At 38.2% G+C, this 14,302-nt stretch overlaps 1 protein-coding gene across 1 annotated transcript; it reads right to left on the bottom strand.

Moving 5' to 3' along the window:
* Positions 1 to 6,951: 6,951 nt before the first annotated feature.
* On the bottom strand, positions 6,952 to 8,888 carry LOC110927384. Its single transcript, XM_022171069.2, has one exon. It carries the CDS (start codon positions 8,809 to 8,811, stop codon positions 7,132 to 7,134), a length of 1,680 nt encoding a protein of 559 aa, XP_022026761.1. The 5' UTR covers positions 8,812 to 8,888; the 3' UTR covers positions 6,952 to 7,131.
* Between the last annotated feature and the right edge of the window lie 5,414 nt (positions 8,889 to 14,302).

Raw genomic sequence — 14,302 nt, 5'->3', positions numbered from 1 at the left:
ATTATTTTAGCATTGCAAATAATTAAATTAAAATTATTTTTCAGAAGTATATATCTTGGTTACTCAAACCCGAATTTGGTGTAAATGGATTTTTTTTTTTTTTTTGATAAATTTTTATTTCATATATATTCCCAAATGCTCGTAAAAATGCTTATGTCTGAAAGAAGTCTATATTTATTTTATTTTAGTTGTGATAATTAAAAGCCCATAAGTTATGGGCTTTATTGTAAGCCCAAATAGCTGTAACCTTAGAACAACTTTTAATGGTTTGTTTAACCCCATTATATTTCTTCAAACAGGCAGGGGGCGGATCTATGACACTTTTATGGGTTTCCAATAACCCATTCTGTTTAGAAAAAATGGGAAAATTAGTGAGAACCTCATAAGATTTGGAAAAAAAAAAATAGTGAGAATCTATCAAAAGGAACCCAATAAAAAAGTTTTTAGATTCGCCACTGCAAAGAGCCCAAGTTTCAGTTTCAGGCTCCAGTTAGGCTGGGTGATATGGGGAAAAAAGTTTACTTATCAGCCCGATTCATCTTAGTTCGTGTTCAACATCATGAGATTGGATTAAAATCCAACGAAATTGGAATCCGAATTTCATATTTAACGTGTTTGGTTCATAGAATTTGTTGAAACTAAAATCAGAATTCCGAGGATAACAAGTTAGGTTAAGAAAGAATAGAATTGAAATTAGAATGAATTCTCAAAATTCCTTCGTATAAAAGAATTCAACATTCCTTCTAACATGTGAAACTTCATGATTTAAACTTTAAAGTTGATCTGGTGGACCAAAATGTCGTCAGCTGTGTCGTGGTGACACACTGAGGTAATGTCTCATCCGTCCATCCCATCAAACTCTCAGTGAAGGTAGGCTGCGTGGTTTCCTCCAATGTATACAAACCCGCATGGACGTCGAACTGAGCGAGGGACAATATGTGTGTCCGTCGTCCAAGGGCGAAACTGACTGCAGCAGGCTCAGCAATGCGAACATGATGTAGCCTGAAAGTAGCGTGAAACTCCAGTACAAGCTCATGATGATACGCTCTCCTCTCGTCTAACAACCTCCTCCAGCGAGGCGTGATCAACCCCTCAAACCTAGCACGAGCGCCCATGCGCTCCATCAAACCCCAATCCAGTACTCTAACTTTGTGATAACGTAAACCGAGATACCTCTGTAAAGCTGTGCACTCATCTGAATCTGGGTGAAACTGCAGCAGTGTGTGCCCCTCATCTGGCGGGAGGTCAGCTGGTGGTGGTATCACTGCAAACGGATCAGGCATCCGCGGATCCTCAGAATATTGGATCACTCGAGCAGGACGCTCCTGCGGTGGCTGTGGTGGTGTACTCTGACCAGAAGGGAGGCCCCGCTTGCGAGATGGCTGTGCTGAAGACGAAGATGCCATACCTGCACTCATTTACAACAGTGAGAAATACAAGACAACAATACAAGTCACCGCCCCCAAACACGTTTTACGATGCATTTATAATTTTTTTTTAGATTTTTTTTAGTTAAAGTAAACGAAAGAAATGAATGAAACGGAAAGCGACAATACATATTTTTGGTGTGCTGGGGGTGGCAGTTGCGGCCGTATAGCATTTCATTCGCGGCCGCAACGAATAAATATAAAACAACAAAAAATAAAAATTTCGGCATGCCCCCGACGTATTTACAAGAAACCAACCGTCCTCGCCCGAATGGAGATTGAGTACGGGCGAGGCGATCGCAATCCTGCAAATAAAACACAATACAAATCCGACACTAAAATTTTAAATCAATGCAAGCTCAATGTCAAACTTATGTAAGCATCCGAAATAAACTGTATAACATACAACAACACAAAGGACGCCTACTCTAAAGACTCGACACTAAACGACTCCCATTTTTTTAAATAAAATTACTACGACCGATACGACTCGACAAACTCGACAACTACTATGACACAAGACTTTGACTCGACTCTCAACATAACGAAATCTAACCTTTAACTAAAATGGAGCCGACACGACAAAACGAAACGACACAACCCAAACCTACTAAAACCACCAACTAAGACGACTCGACGACCACATAAGACACGAGCTACACTAAGGACTCGACAAGCAGCATAAATTATCACTCAACTTAACCGGCAACGACACCACACGACTGAACTGAACCCGAAACAGACTCGACAACACTGAACATATTCGACAAAACTAAGAACTCTCGACCCTCGACACACAACATTTTACAAAAACAACAAACGCTAAGACGACGCACTGACCGATTCGAAACATACGACGCTGAATTAAACCTGCTGCCTAAAATCCAAGCGCTAACAAAAACTACTGATTAAATTAAAAATATACAGGGACATACCTGAACTTGTCGAAGAAGCGCGGAAATCGAGAAGCGATGGTGATTCGGAGAAGGGTAGGCAGAGATGGTTGGTGGTGGCAGTCGGTTGTGTGAAGGTGGAGGGTGAGTGGAGTGGTGCGGCAATGGTGGAGGAAAGGTGGGTGCTGGTGGAAATGGTGAGAGGGCGGTGGTGTACAACGGCGGAGAGACGGGTGAGCGGATGATGGTGGTTGGTAGGTTGAGAGCAGTCTGTAGAGGAGGTGATAGATACACAGGCAGAGATCAAGACGATGCTTCAGCGCATCATTGATCATTTTCACATTCCTCCACAGGATCAGCCGCACCCACCAGGCCAGCAGTAGTCAGCATCAGCAGGGATTTTGGGTTACCTTTGTACTTTTCCCTTTATTTTTGTTTTTATGATCATGGTCCGTACTTGATACATATATTCGGGGGAATTGTAAGGGTAACCGGTTGGGTCTTTTGTTGTACTTGTACTTTGTATATTTATTGTATATTATGGTTGTGTTTGATATTTTGCTTCTAGCCGTGCAGTTTCATTATGCAGGTTATATTATAATGCTGAGTCGCGTAAGCTGAACGGTTTATTCATCTACGAGCAGTGTATCGAGCATATCAGGGGAGTTTCAGTTTCGCTCTTCCTGGTTGTTGTTGTTGTTGTTGTATATTCTTTGTTTATTTCCTTTTTGTGCACATTGGGGACAACGTGTCTTTCAAGTGTGGGGATGGGGGAATTTTGTAAAACGAGTCTGTAAATACATAAAAAAAATTAAAAAATTAAAAAAAAATCGAAAAAAAAAAGAGTTGGTTTTGTGAGTCCCGGTCTTTAGCGCATAGAAAACGAAAAACCTTTTCAAAACGTCCGTCAAAAGCAGTTTAATTGTCGAATCTGCGAGTCGGAGAGCACTTGTTTCTTTAAGTTGCGGGATAGTAGGTTGATTGAATCAGTTTTTGGGAGTAAAAGGGTTCGGGATGCCTAGGATAGTGGATTGAGCCGGAGAGTGATTGATTGTGCATTGTCGATATTGGTAGCCTTACTTACCACATGATAGTGAGATTTGAGCCTTTACATGTTCATATTTATATGTTCACTACTTTCGTTTCATGTGTGTTTACCGACTTTGTTGCATTACTTTAGAACTTGTGCGTTTTGATACAGTTTGAGACCTTCGGTTAGGATTTGACATGGATATGATAGAGGCATTAGGATCACCTTGTTTGTGTTACCTTTGTGTTTGACCCGTTTCACCACTACCCTTAGATACACCACGTTGAGCCTAGCCTTTCATTTGTTACCCGTTTGTGATGTGATAACCGGATCGTGTTATGTGATTATTATATTCGGAAAAAAAAAGAAAAAATAATAAAAAAAATGAAAAATGACCAAAAAGAATATATATATATATATATATATATATATATATATATATATGTTAAAGTTGTGGGTCAAAGCGACCAATATGTTAGTATTTGTTGCGTATTTATCCGGTTTATCGTGTGTTCATTTGTGTTAGCCCATTGTTTCCGAATAAAATAACCTACCCGTAGCCCTTACCTACCCAATAAAGCCCTCTTGATCCGTGTTGAATCTTAACAAATAGGTGGAATTCTGACTGGCGTACAAGCTTATGATAGTGTGCTTCATAGTTTGGTGTTGAGAGTTCACTCAAAATAACATATTTATCAGCCGAGAGATGAGTGATATTGTGAGGGGTATTGAGATTGCATGATTGGTTGCTCGAAGGTAAGAAATGCTTGACTAGGTAGGCCCGTTTTCAGTTAAATGTTATGATTTGTCAACCTTTTGAACGATGTAAGTCTTGTGAAACTGTTGTGTTTGATGATTTCGTAGTTCGCATTTTAACTTGTTCGAGATTTGCGTTTTTATTAAAGTGTTTGAGTTAGACATGCTGCTTAGGATTTTGCTTAGGGACAAGCAAAAGGTTAAGTGTGGGGATGTTTGATATGTTCATAATTACACATATTTTTCGTATCGAATTCCTTACATTTTGATTGGTTTGTATGCGGTTTTCTCGCAATTCGGATACTTATTTGTTTAAATTGTGGATTTGCAGGAGTTGATGATGAACCTGCTAATTTCGCGGTGAAAAACGGAAGAAAAATAGTGCAGCGAAAGGAACACGAAAAGACGTGTCGGAAAAGCAAGGAAAAAAATAAAATATTGCAGCACAGGACCCTTTACGGACCGTAAGACCTGGTCTTTACGGTCCGCAAGGAGGGGGCGCGCACCCGGATTACCCTAGCAGCCTTACGGACCGTAAGCTTAGTCCATACGGTCCGTAAGAGAGTCGGTTTTCGCAAAAAAACTTATAAATCAAACTTTAATATAGAAAGGTACATTGTAAACAATGACGAATGTGATGTCGGGGTTGAGCCCAGGGCCTCTTGCTTGGCTTTTATTATAGAGATTAGGTGTGTGTAGTACTCATGTCAAAATCATAAAATTGAGTAAAAACCATTATCAAATTAAGCCTGAGCGGATATACTCAATTTGATTCACAATTCCATTTATAGCATAAAAACCAGTCTCAATGTAGTAATTTGGACCAATGCATTGTCGTTAGATTCTGTTTCAATATGGTTTGATCAAAACCTAAATTTGTTTCCTTTTATATTAATAAAACAACACCAATGATTCAAAGCATATTCTACAAACAAAACCTTGTTGCAAAATTGCAGTGTTAGGCTTTTTTTGGGCCATGAGGCCTTTAGGCTTTACATTAAAAAACCATGCTATTTTGGTTTGTCGATTAAAGAAGCTTTACATTAAAAATTGAAATGATTTTAAACAGGGTAAATCACAAAAATAACTTTGTTGACAATTAGCTTACCAAACTAGCTATTTACTTTTTAGTTTCACAATTCAATAACATGTCATGTGTCATTTTTCAGACAACAAGTTTTTTATCTTGCGTGTTGAGACAATAATACATGTTCTTGCACTGCCTCACACAAAAGATGTGTTATCTACGCGCATAAGAGAACCATGTGTCATTGTATTCACTATTTAAAAAGGTTCAAATTTCTTTAAAAATAGAATAGAATAGAATAGAATAGAATAGAATAGAACTTAAACTCTTAAAGGCCATTTCGGTAATTTAACTAGTTAAGAAGGCTAATTTCATGATTTTCTCTTTAAAATCTAACATGTTTGAACCAAGTATAATGTACAACTTTATAATGCAAGAAGTACAACCTGATTGTTGCATGACATGGGCCCGTAAGACCAAAGTAAGATACGAGCTGAAAAAGACTTGAAACTGCCACAATTATATATTTATGTATTAGGACCATTTCTCAAAATAACCTTCTTTAGGGGATTTAAATATGATGCACCATGGAGAAATAGGAAAGATTCCTATAAGAATAAAAACAAAAATATGGCTTGTTTAATGTTATACGTTTAGTTACACACGTTAAAAAATCTTGAATAAATGTAAACTTTTAAATTAGTTATTTATAAATCTACTAAATTTGCTTTATTAAAATTCGATTAGATTTATTTTTTCTCCTTATCAACCAATGTAAACTTTTAAATTAGTTATTTATAAATCTACTAAATTTGTTTTTAATTTGTAGCGATATTGGATTTTAATAATCCTAAGTTTCATCTGTTGGCCGATAATAATCCCAACTTTAAAAATTCTCTCCAATAATCCAAACTTGTAAAAGTTTGGCCGCCGTTGATCCTTTTCTAACATAGGTGCACTTAAATCAATTAAGAAGTCTCTAGATGTAACTAAATCTATTGAGAAGACCAAATTTTTATATGTTTGAAAAGGATCAATAACGGCCAAACTTTTACAAGTTGGGATCATTGGAGGGAATTTATAAAGTTGAGATTATTATCGGCCAACAGGTGAAACTTAGGATTATTAAAATCCAATAACCCCGATTTATATTATTAATAGAATTAGATTAGATTTATTTTTTCTCCTTGTCAACCGTTAATTCTTTTATAATAATTAAAAAAAACATACGTGTATGTGATCATGTTAACCAGTTTTGTCGTAAATTTGGGTCAGACAACTAATTACATTTCAAGAAACACAAAACCAAACCGACCAAATTGGCTGTGTCGGTTGAACCGTTTGATTTTAGTCGATTGATGTCTTAACGATTTAACCGCTTATTTTATCGGAATATATAGTTTATATTCAAAATTTTAAAATGATATAAATGACTCATGATCAACATATTCCAAAAATGAAAAGAATAATAACAAAGAATAAAGGTTAATGTCAAGATTTAAGTTTTAAACCAAAAAGTTGCTAATGCCGAATCTTATAATCTTAAACTGGTCGTCTTGCTTCAATTTGTCTTATAATCTTAAACTGGTCGACTTGCTTCCATTTGGATAGTTTGTGAACACCATTAATCTTATATATTCTTGTATTTGCTTAATATAATAGTATACATATTATACATCAAAATTTTATAATGCAAATCACATATAAAATGACAAGAAGATATGTGACTCATCCTTGAACACAAATTAAGAAAATGACTTGGTCCAAGTTAGGTCACCAAACAAACATTGACCACAATTTCAGCCATTCAACATCAAGTAGTAATATTCATCTACTTTAGTACTTGCTACCAATAAATTTATGAACAATGGCACAACAACCAACAATATGTCAAATAACAACAATTAAAACAAAAACAAAATCAAAAACAAAAATCAACAAGTGTAATTTCCAATTTCTTACTTACATTTCATTTCAACATTTCAATGATCATCAACTTCATGACCTTATTCTAAACACACCAAACAACTTCCCACCACCAATTGCTTCTTGTAAACTCTTTGCACCTTCAACATCCATTGCCACAAGCTTCTCCAAATGCGACAAAGCACCCGATTTCACCATCTGTTTACGACATTTCTTCGAATGAGTTAACGAATTTAGAATCGAAACAGGGTATTTCTTGTCTAGATTCGTTATCGATGGATCTAAAAGACGGACCACACTCACTACCCCTCGCGGATCCTTCCTATAAACCCTTCGGTTTTCGGTATAAACCAAAATCGTCGATAACGCCTTCGCTGCCGCTTGAATTTCCTCAACAGACTTCCCATCCAACATCCTGTTTAAAACCGGAATAAACCCTAATTCGCCTAACTCCTTTCTAGTTTTCGAATTGTATCCGATTTTGTAAACCGCTTCTGCAGCGTGAGTTCTAACGCCTAAAACTCCACAGTTTAACGCGTTAAGTAACCGGATTAAGAAATCGTTCGATATGATAACTTCGATTAACCGTTGATCCGACGCTAAATTGCTTAAAAACTCAACTGCTACCTCTAAACTTTTAACAGAAGCAGAGTCCCAAAAGCTTTTCAAACTAATCAATCCACCTTTTCTAACAATCAACAGTTTCAAATCATCATCATCTTTAACTAAATTACTTAAACAAGCAATTGAATGTTCTTGAGCTAATGCAGTTCCAGAACGAGCTAGGGTTAGAAGTACCGAAACCGCGTGTTCTTCGATGAAATTCTCTCTGCAATCGGAGAATTCGGTGAGGTTCCGGAGCACGGCGGCAGCGGCGGCTTGCGACGGCGGCGTACCGGACTGACAAATATCTAACAACGACGAGATTCCGCCTCGTGATTCAATCGCTTTTGCGTTTTCTTTCGAAAGTGTTAGGGTTTGAAGCGTAACACACGCTTTTTGCTTCGCGAAATCGCTACCGGATTCCAGAACTTTGATTAGATAATGAAGTAGTAACAAACCTTCTGCTAGTAACACGTGCTTGCTCGAATCGACAGTCGAAACCCTAGCGATTGCCGTGACCGTTTTCTCTCGAATCTCCGGTGAAGATCCGGAATCTAACAGCCGTACAAGCACCGGAACAACGCCTTGTGCGACGGCGATTAACACGTTCTTATCATCTTCCTGGATTAACTTCAACAGCGAATCAAGCGCGAAGGTTCTAGAATCAACCGAACCGATCTGCAACCGAGTTACTAAACTCCTCGCCTCAACTCGTACGGAATCTCTTTTCGATATTTTCGAATTCGAAGATTTCGAAACGGAAACGACGCCGTCGTGGAGGACGCCGCTTTTGACGACGACGTCTAAATCTCGGATGTGATTATCGAGTTTTGCGGTGACGGAATCGATGTCGTTTTGCGTTTTTAACTTTCCGGCAGGGAGATTAGCGGTGTGGCAGGTGACGGAGAGTGATAAAGCGTCGGAGAGTGTTTGTGTTAGCGAGCGGATGAGGTCGCCGGATATTGAATTCGGCGGGAAATCGGAGACGTCAGAGAGTAAGGTTTTGAGATCGGAAACTTTCGTTTCGATTAGTGACCATTTGCCTTTGAAGGATTGAGTTTTTTGGATTGAATGGAGAAGAGATTGAAGAAGTTCTCCGGTGACGGTTTCGTGATCTCCGGTGACGGTTGCAGTTTCCGGCAGCTTCATTGCAGAGAGAAGGGCGGGGATTGTGTGTGTGCGCGCGCAGGGGTTTAAGAGTAGATATAGGTGAAGTTGGGTGGTGAGGTGGACTGGATGTTGACGCGCGTGTGAGGCGAGTGAAGTTCACGCACCAACGTGGGGAGGGGGTAATATTAATAATATAAAGAGTTAGAATGTCATTTTAATCCCTAGGGTTTGGGCTATTAGGGTGTAAGGGGTGCTCACCTCTTAGGTGAGTCCCCCCTCTTACACATAACCAACCAGAAAGTGTCACGTCAACTCCCCTCTAACACTCCCCTAATACCCCTTTTTGATGGCGGCACTCCCCTCTTAGGTGAGTTCGTAATTTTTTTTTTTTTTTTTTTTGTAAAATTATGGATGTTTATAAATTAAATAAAAGACATTTCATTAAATTTAAAAAAAATACATTCAAATAGAAAATAAAAAACACATTCAAAGTAGAAAATAAAAATTACATTAAAACTAGAAAATTAAAATTTTAGAAATCGCATGGCCACCCGTACTTGTTAGCGATTTCTCGCTTTCGGGCGAGGATGAACGGCAACATACTTGGCGGAACATCGTCGTGCGGCTTAAGGAATGTTTTCATATCTCGATCGTAATTGTAGTTTTTCATCGTCTCGCGTTGTTCCGATATGAGCTCGCGAGCCTCCGACTCTCTTTTTTTCCTCAATTCGATCGCCTCCAATTCTACCGCTTGCTTCGCTTCTTTCATGGCGGTGTACACTTTGAATTGTGCCGCCAACTCGGCCGAGCTTCCCTCGGACGATGTCGCTTGACGCTTGTCTCGCCGTTGTGGTCTTTGTGGCGAGGGGTCTTCGTTCATATCCGGTATCGAAGGGTCCACGTCACCGGGCTTTCTTTTATGTGCCGAACCTTCACCTTCCTCACCCATCAATGGGACTTGGGCCCATTTCTCGTGTCTTCGAACGACCTCCCACGCCTCGATGTGTTGAAAACCGTTCGGAAATTTATCTTTAAATTCTTTTAACGCGACTTTCATCACGTCGAGATCCTTACATCCGCTTCCTCGTGTGCGTTCCTACATGTTATAAAATAAAAAAAATAAAAAAGTATGAACTTAGAAAAAAAATTAAAAATATACAATGTTAAAAAAAATATAATTTTTACCGCTTGTTGGTATAGGCCGTTGAAAAAGTTTATTTTCGCCATCATCGGGTTCCATTTAGACCGTACTTGATGAACGGTCCGGTTACTTCCACCGACACTTTTGTTAAAATGCTCTAAAATCTTACGCCAAAAACTCTCGCGGCTTTGTTGATTGCCCTTTTTTTGTTGGTAGAACAATGTACCCACGCCTTCGCCAACGCCTCTTCTTGGTCCTTTGTCCATTTTTCGCTCACCGTTTTCCCCTTTTTATCCCGAGCGTCATCTTCTTCGTTGGCCGCGTCTTCATCCACATTATATTCATCTTCCTCGTCGTCGTCGCCCAAATTTTGAGTTTCGGGCACGACCTCATCGTCCTCGTCGTCGTAAATAGGTGGAGGACGTTCGACATTTCCTCGTGTAGATGGAACTTGTGGAGAACGAAAAGCATACGGGTCGAAGGTGGGGGATTGAGGAGGAGCGTCCATTGATAACAAATTTTGAAAATAGCCGAAATTGGGTTGTTGGGTGTTGTAAAACGAGGGGTGTGTAGGTTGTTGGAAAAAAAAACGGAGGTTGTGAAGTATATCCGAAAGGGGGTTGTGGTTGAGCATTTGCACCGCTCGAACCATCTCGAGACGGTTTCGAGACCCGTCCCTTAGTTTTTTTCTTGGCCTCGCGGGGTTGGTTCTCCATTGCTCGGTGTAAAGGGGGTGTGGTTTGAGAGTATAAAAAATAAAAAGTGAAGTGGGTGTGGTTGGAGAGTTTAAAAAATGTGTGAGAATGAGATGGTTTGAGTATAAAAAAATGGTGAGAATGAGATGGTTATTTATATATGTTTAAAAAAAGTGAATTTTTTTTTATTAAAGAATCGGACCGTTGCAAAAGATCCGTTCCTCAATTCTCGTGCATTTTCACGCGGTGAGTCCACACCCAAATCACCCCCCGATTCGGGTCCCCGCATTGATGGCGGCGGTGTTCCCGATCGGGGACTACCATCACCGAACCCATTCACCGCTTACACCCCGTACACCCTTAGTTTAGTTTAAAGGTTTCATGTTTTGTCTATGATTTCAAAAAGTTTCAACGTTTTCATTTTAGTCCATTAGGTTAACTTCATTCATTTTTTATGTTAATGAGAAGGGCAATTCGGTTATTTTATATGTAATTTCGTTAGCTAGAAGGGCAATTCGGTCATATAAAATGACCGAATTGCCTTTTTTGTTAACTGAAAAATGGATGATGTTAACTCAGTGAACTAAAATGGCAATGGTAAAACTTTTTTAGATCTACATGCAAAAAATAAACCTTTGAATTAAACTGTCAAAATTACTCAAATCACTAAATCATTGGGGCATTTAACTCTAATATAAAAATATTGACATATGGACCATATGGTACCATGCCTTGCCGACCAAGATGAATTTATGTTCATTAAATAATATTAGTGTGTGTTTATTTTTTATGAAAACAGTCAGCATCCTTTCTACATGTAATATAGACATAGTAATTCAGTAATGATTAATACCTACGTTCGATATATTAAATTTAAGAGTAAATTACATCGATGGTAATGCTAGTTTGATTAAAAAAATTGTGTATTTTTTAAGAAAAAGAAAACCTAATCACACCTCTTTAAATATAGTTGAACCCCTCATACGTACCCCACCATATAATTTATGGGTTCGCCACTGGTTAAACGTCCTTTCTTAGTGTTTGGAGTGAAGAAAAGCGCATGGGCAGGGGCGGATCTACACTTCTTCTGGGGGTTTCCGGGAACCCGTTTGGTTTGTAATTTATAGTGTTAAGCTATATACAAAATTCTGAAGGAACCCCTTAATATTTTGTAAGGGAACCTTATAAACAAATATGTAGACTGATGTAGTGGTAATTGTATGCGCTTTTTAATAAGAGGTCTCGAGTTCGAAACCCTTTAAACCTGTTTTCCCTTTTTTTGCGTTTTTTTCTTTTCTTTTTTAAATTTAAAAACAAATTACATCTAGGGTTTAACACTTTAGTTAGGTCTTTAGTCTTGCTCCTTTCTTTAACACAACAGAAACTCAAAACACGCTCCAGCACCACAGAGCCACTGTCTTCAGCCTTGTGCCCTTGTCTCCACTCTCCCTCCAGCCACCGTCGCAGCCGTGCCACAACCCTCGCCGGACCACAGAGCCACCGTCTTCTCCGCCTCTGTCAGTTTTTTTGACCCATTTTGATATCTGGTAACTAAACCCTATATTTTGTAAATTTTACATTAGAGTGGAATTATTTAAATCTTCTAGGTGGTAGCTGTTGTTATAGAATAATGATATGATTGTGTGATTGTGAATTTGTGATTGTAAGAAATACTGTTTTATGCATACGATTTTGTTAATTTCATTACGTTATTTTTAGTTGCAAATTGTGATTTTTTTTGGGTAAATGAGCTTTCTAATGCTGTAATATTTGTGATTTAACATTTAATTTGATGTAACTTTGTAATCTTTTGAAACTTGCTGTTTGATATTTAGGTAAATTTGTAATCTTTTGAAACTTGTGTTTGATATTTAGGTAGTATGCATAGGGGAATTCGTATGCTTTTTATTTTATTCGTAAAGACTATCTTATTTATGTTTTGTGTTTTTAAATTTATCATGTCGATTTTTTTTTTCATTTTTGTATCGTATTTTTATTATGTTATGAACTTTACCCGACCCGAATCGTCGAACCGTTCCATATTTTTTTTTATGTTTGGACACTTAGAAAAGTGAACCCCTTGGAAAAAATTACTGGATCCGCCACTGCGCATAGGTGACGAAACATCTATGAAAGGCGCCATTACAAACTAAGAAAGATATAGAGAGAGAGCAAGTAAGATGATTTGGATGTAGGCAATTTGAAAAGAGATAAAGTTGTCCATGAACATGTCTTAGACTCAGGTTTTGGAATGGATTGTGTAGCGGTAATGTGATTATTGATGTGTGCTAGTGATTATTGATGTGTGCTAGTCATAGTGCACTTGACAAAGCATGGTGGGTGTTTGATGCCATAATAAACATATATATTAATTTATTAAGAGTCTGATTCCAGTCGAGTTTTCGTTCAAGCTCTGCCACTGAACATGGTGACCTATTAAGAGATATCTTCATAATCGAGTAAGCTTCTTAATAACTCAACATAAGGTTGTGAAACAATCCCGAAATGTTATATTGTATTTATGGCAAACTACTTGGATACTATTAATATAACAAATAATAATATTGGTTATTTGTGAGTTTTATAAACCAAGTTTTAGGAAATAGGAATATTGCTACAAAGATATCATTTTAAGGTTTATACTAAAAAATCATATAATTTAAGGATTAAAATATTCTAACTTCCATTATCAAGTCTCACAATTAATTTGATTTTCTTGAAATGAACTTACAATATTAAAAACAAACTCTGAAAACGTCAAAATACATGTGAAGTACACACAATAAGCGCGTGGGAAAAGACGCCATACAACTGTACATGAAATATCAGTCTGAAATACATTTTTTTTTGAAAAGAAGGCGATTTTATATAAAAGAAAGTCAACCACGGCCTTAGCAAGATGCTAAGACAGTGATGTACATACAGAACAAAAATAAATAGAACATTCTAACTCAATACAACGAACATTCTAACTCATTTGAAACACTTGAATTCAACCCAGTCTTTCCAGTTTAGATCCCCGATTCCCGCCCTTGCTTTGACCCATAAAAATGAGAGTGCCTTTATGTCGCCGATGGCTCGTGGAATCTGAGTTGTTTTACCGTTGAATATCACATTGTTCCTGATCCGCCATAGAGTCCAACATGTCGCCGCAATGACTAAGTAAACCGCCTTCTTTTTTCTTTGTGATGCACTGTGTGTATCAATATGTTCCAGTAGCCCCACCACGCTGAGAAGGTACCTCGGAAGGGGGATTTTGACCCATAACGAGATTGCCGTCCACACAAGGTGAGAGTATTGACAAGATATCAGTAAGTGATCCACCGATTCATTGTGTGTGTTGCAAAGTACGCATAGAATCGAAGGGATGTGTATGTTTCTCAATGCCAACGCGTCTCTAGTCGGTATGCGATCCAACACCGCTCTCCATAGAAAACAGTTGATTTTCTTTGGTATCCAATGAAGCCATCTAAGAACTCGCGTTTCTGGGATAATGCAAATCTTATCTAATTCGGCACGAAGCCAACCCACCTTAAATTCTTCTCGACAATCTCCCTGTTTCCATAGCCAAAGATCCGTTCTGTTATTCAATTGCACATTTTCCAGCTGTTTAATACACTCCTCCCATAGTTCTGCCATTTCCAATTGAGGAGTCGGTGACTCGCCGTCCCAGTACCACCTTATGTGTCCATCC

Source organism: Helianthus annuus, chromosome 4 (genome assembly GCF_002127325.2).
Source record: "Helianthus annuus cultivar XRQ/B chromosome 4, HanXRQr2.0-SUNRISE, whole genome shotgun sequence".
NCBI classification, from domain to species: Eukaryota; Viridiplantae; Streptophyta; class Magnoliopsida; order Asterales; family Asteraceae; genus Helianthus; species Helianthus annuus.
Note: the sequence above shows the minus strand (reverse complement) of the source record. Positions and strands in the feature narration are given on the sequence as shown.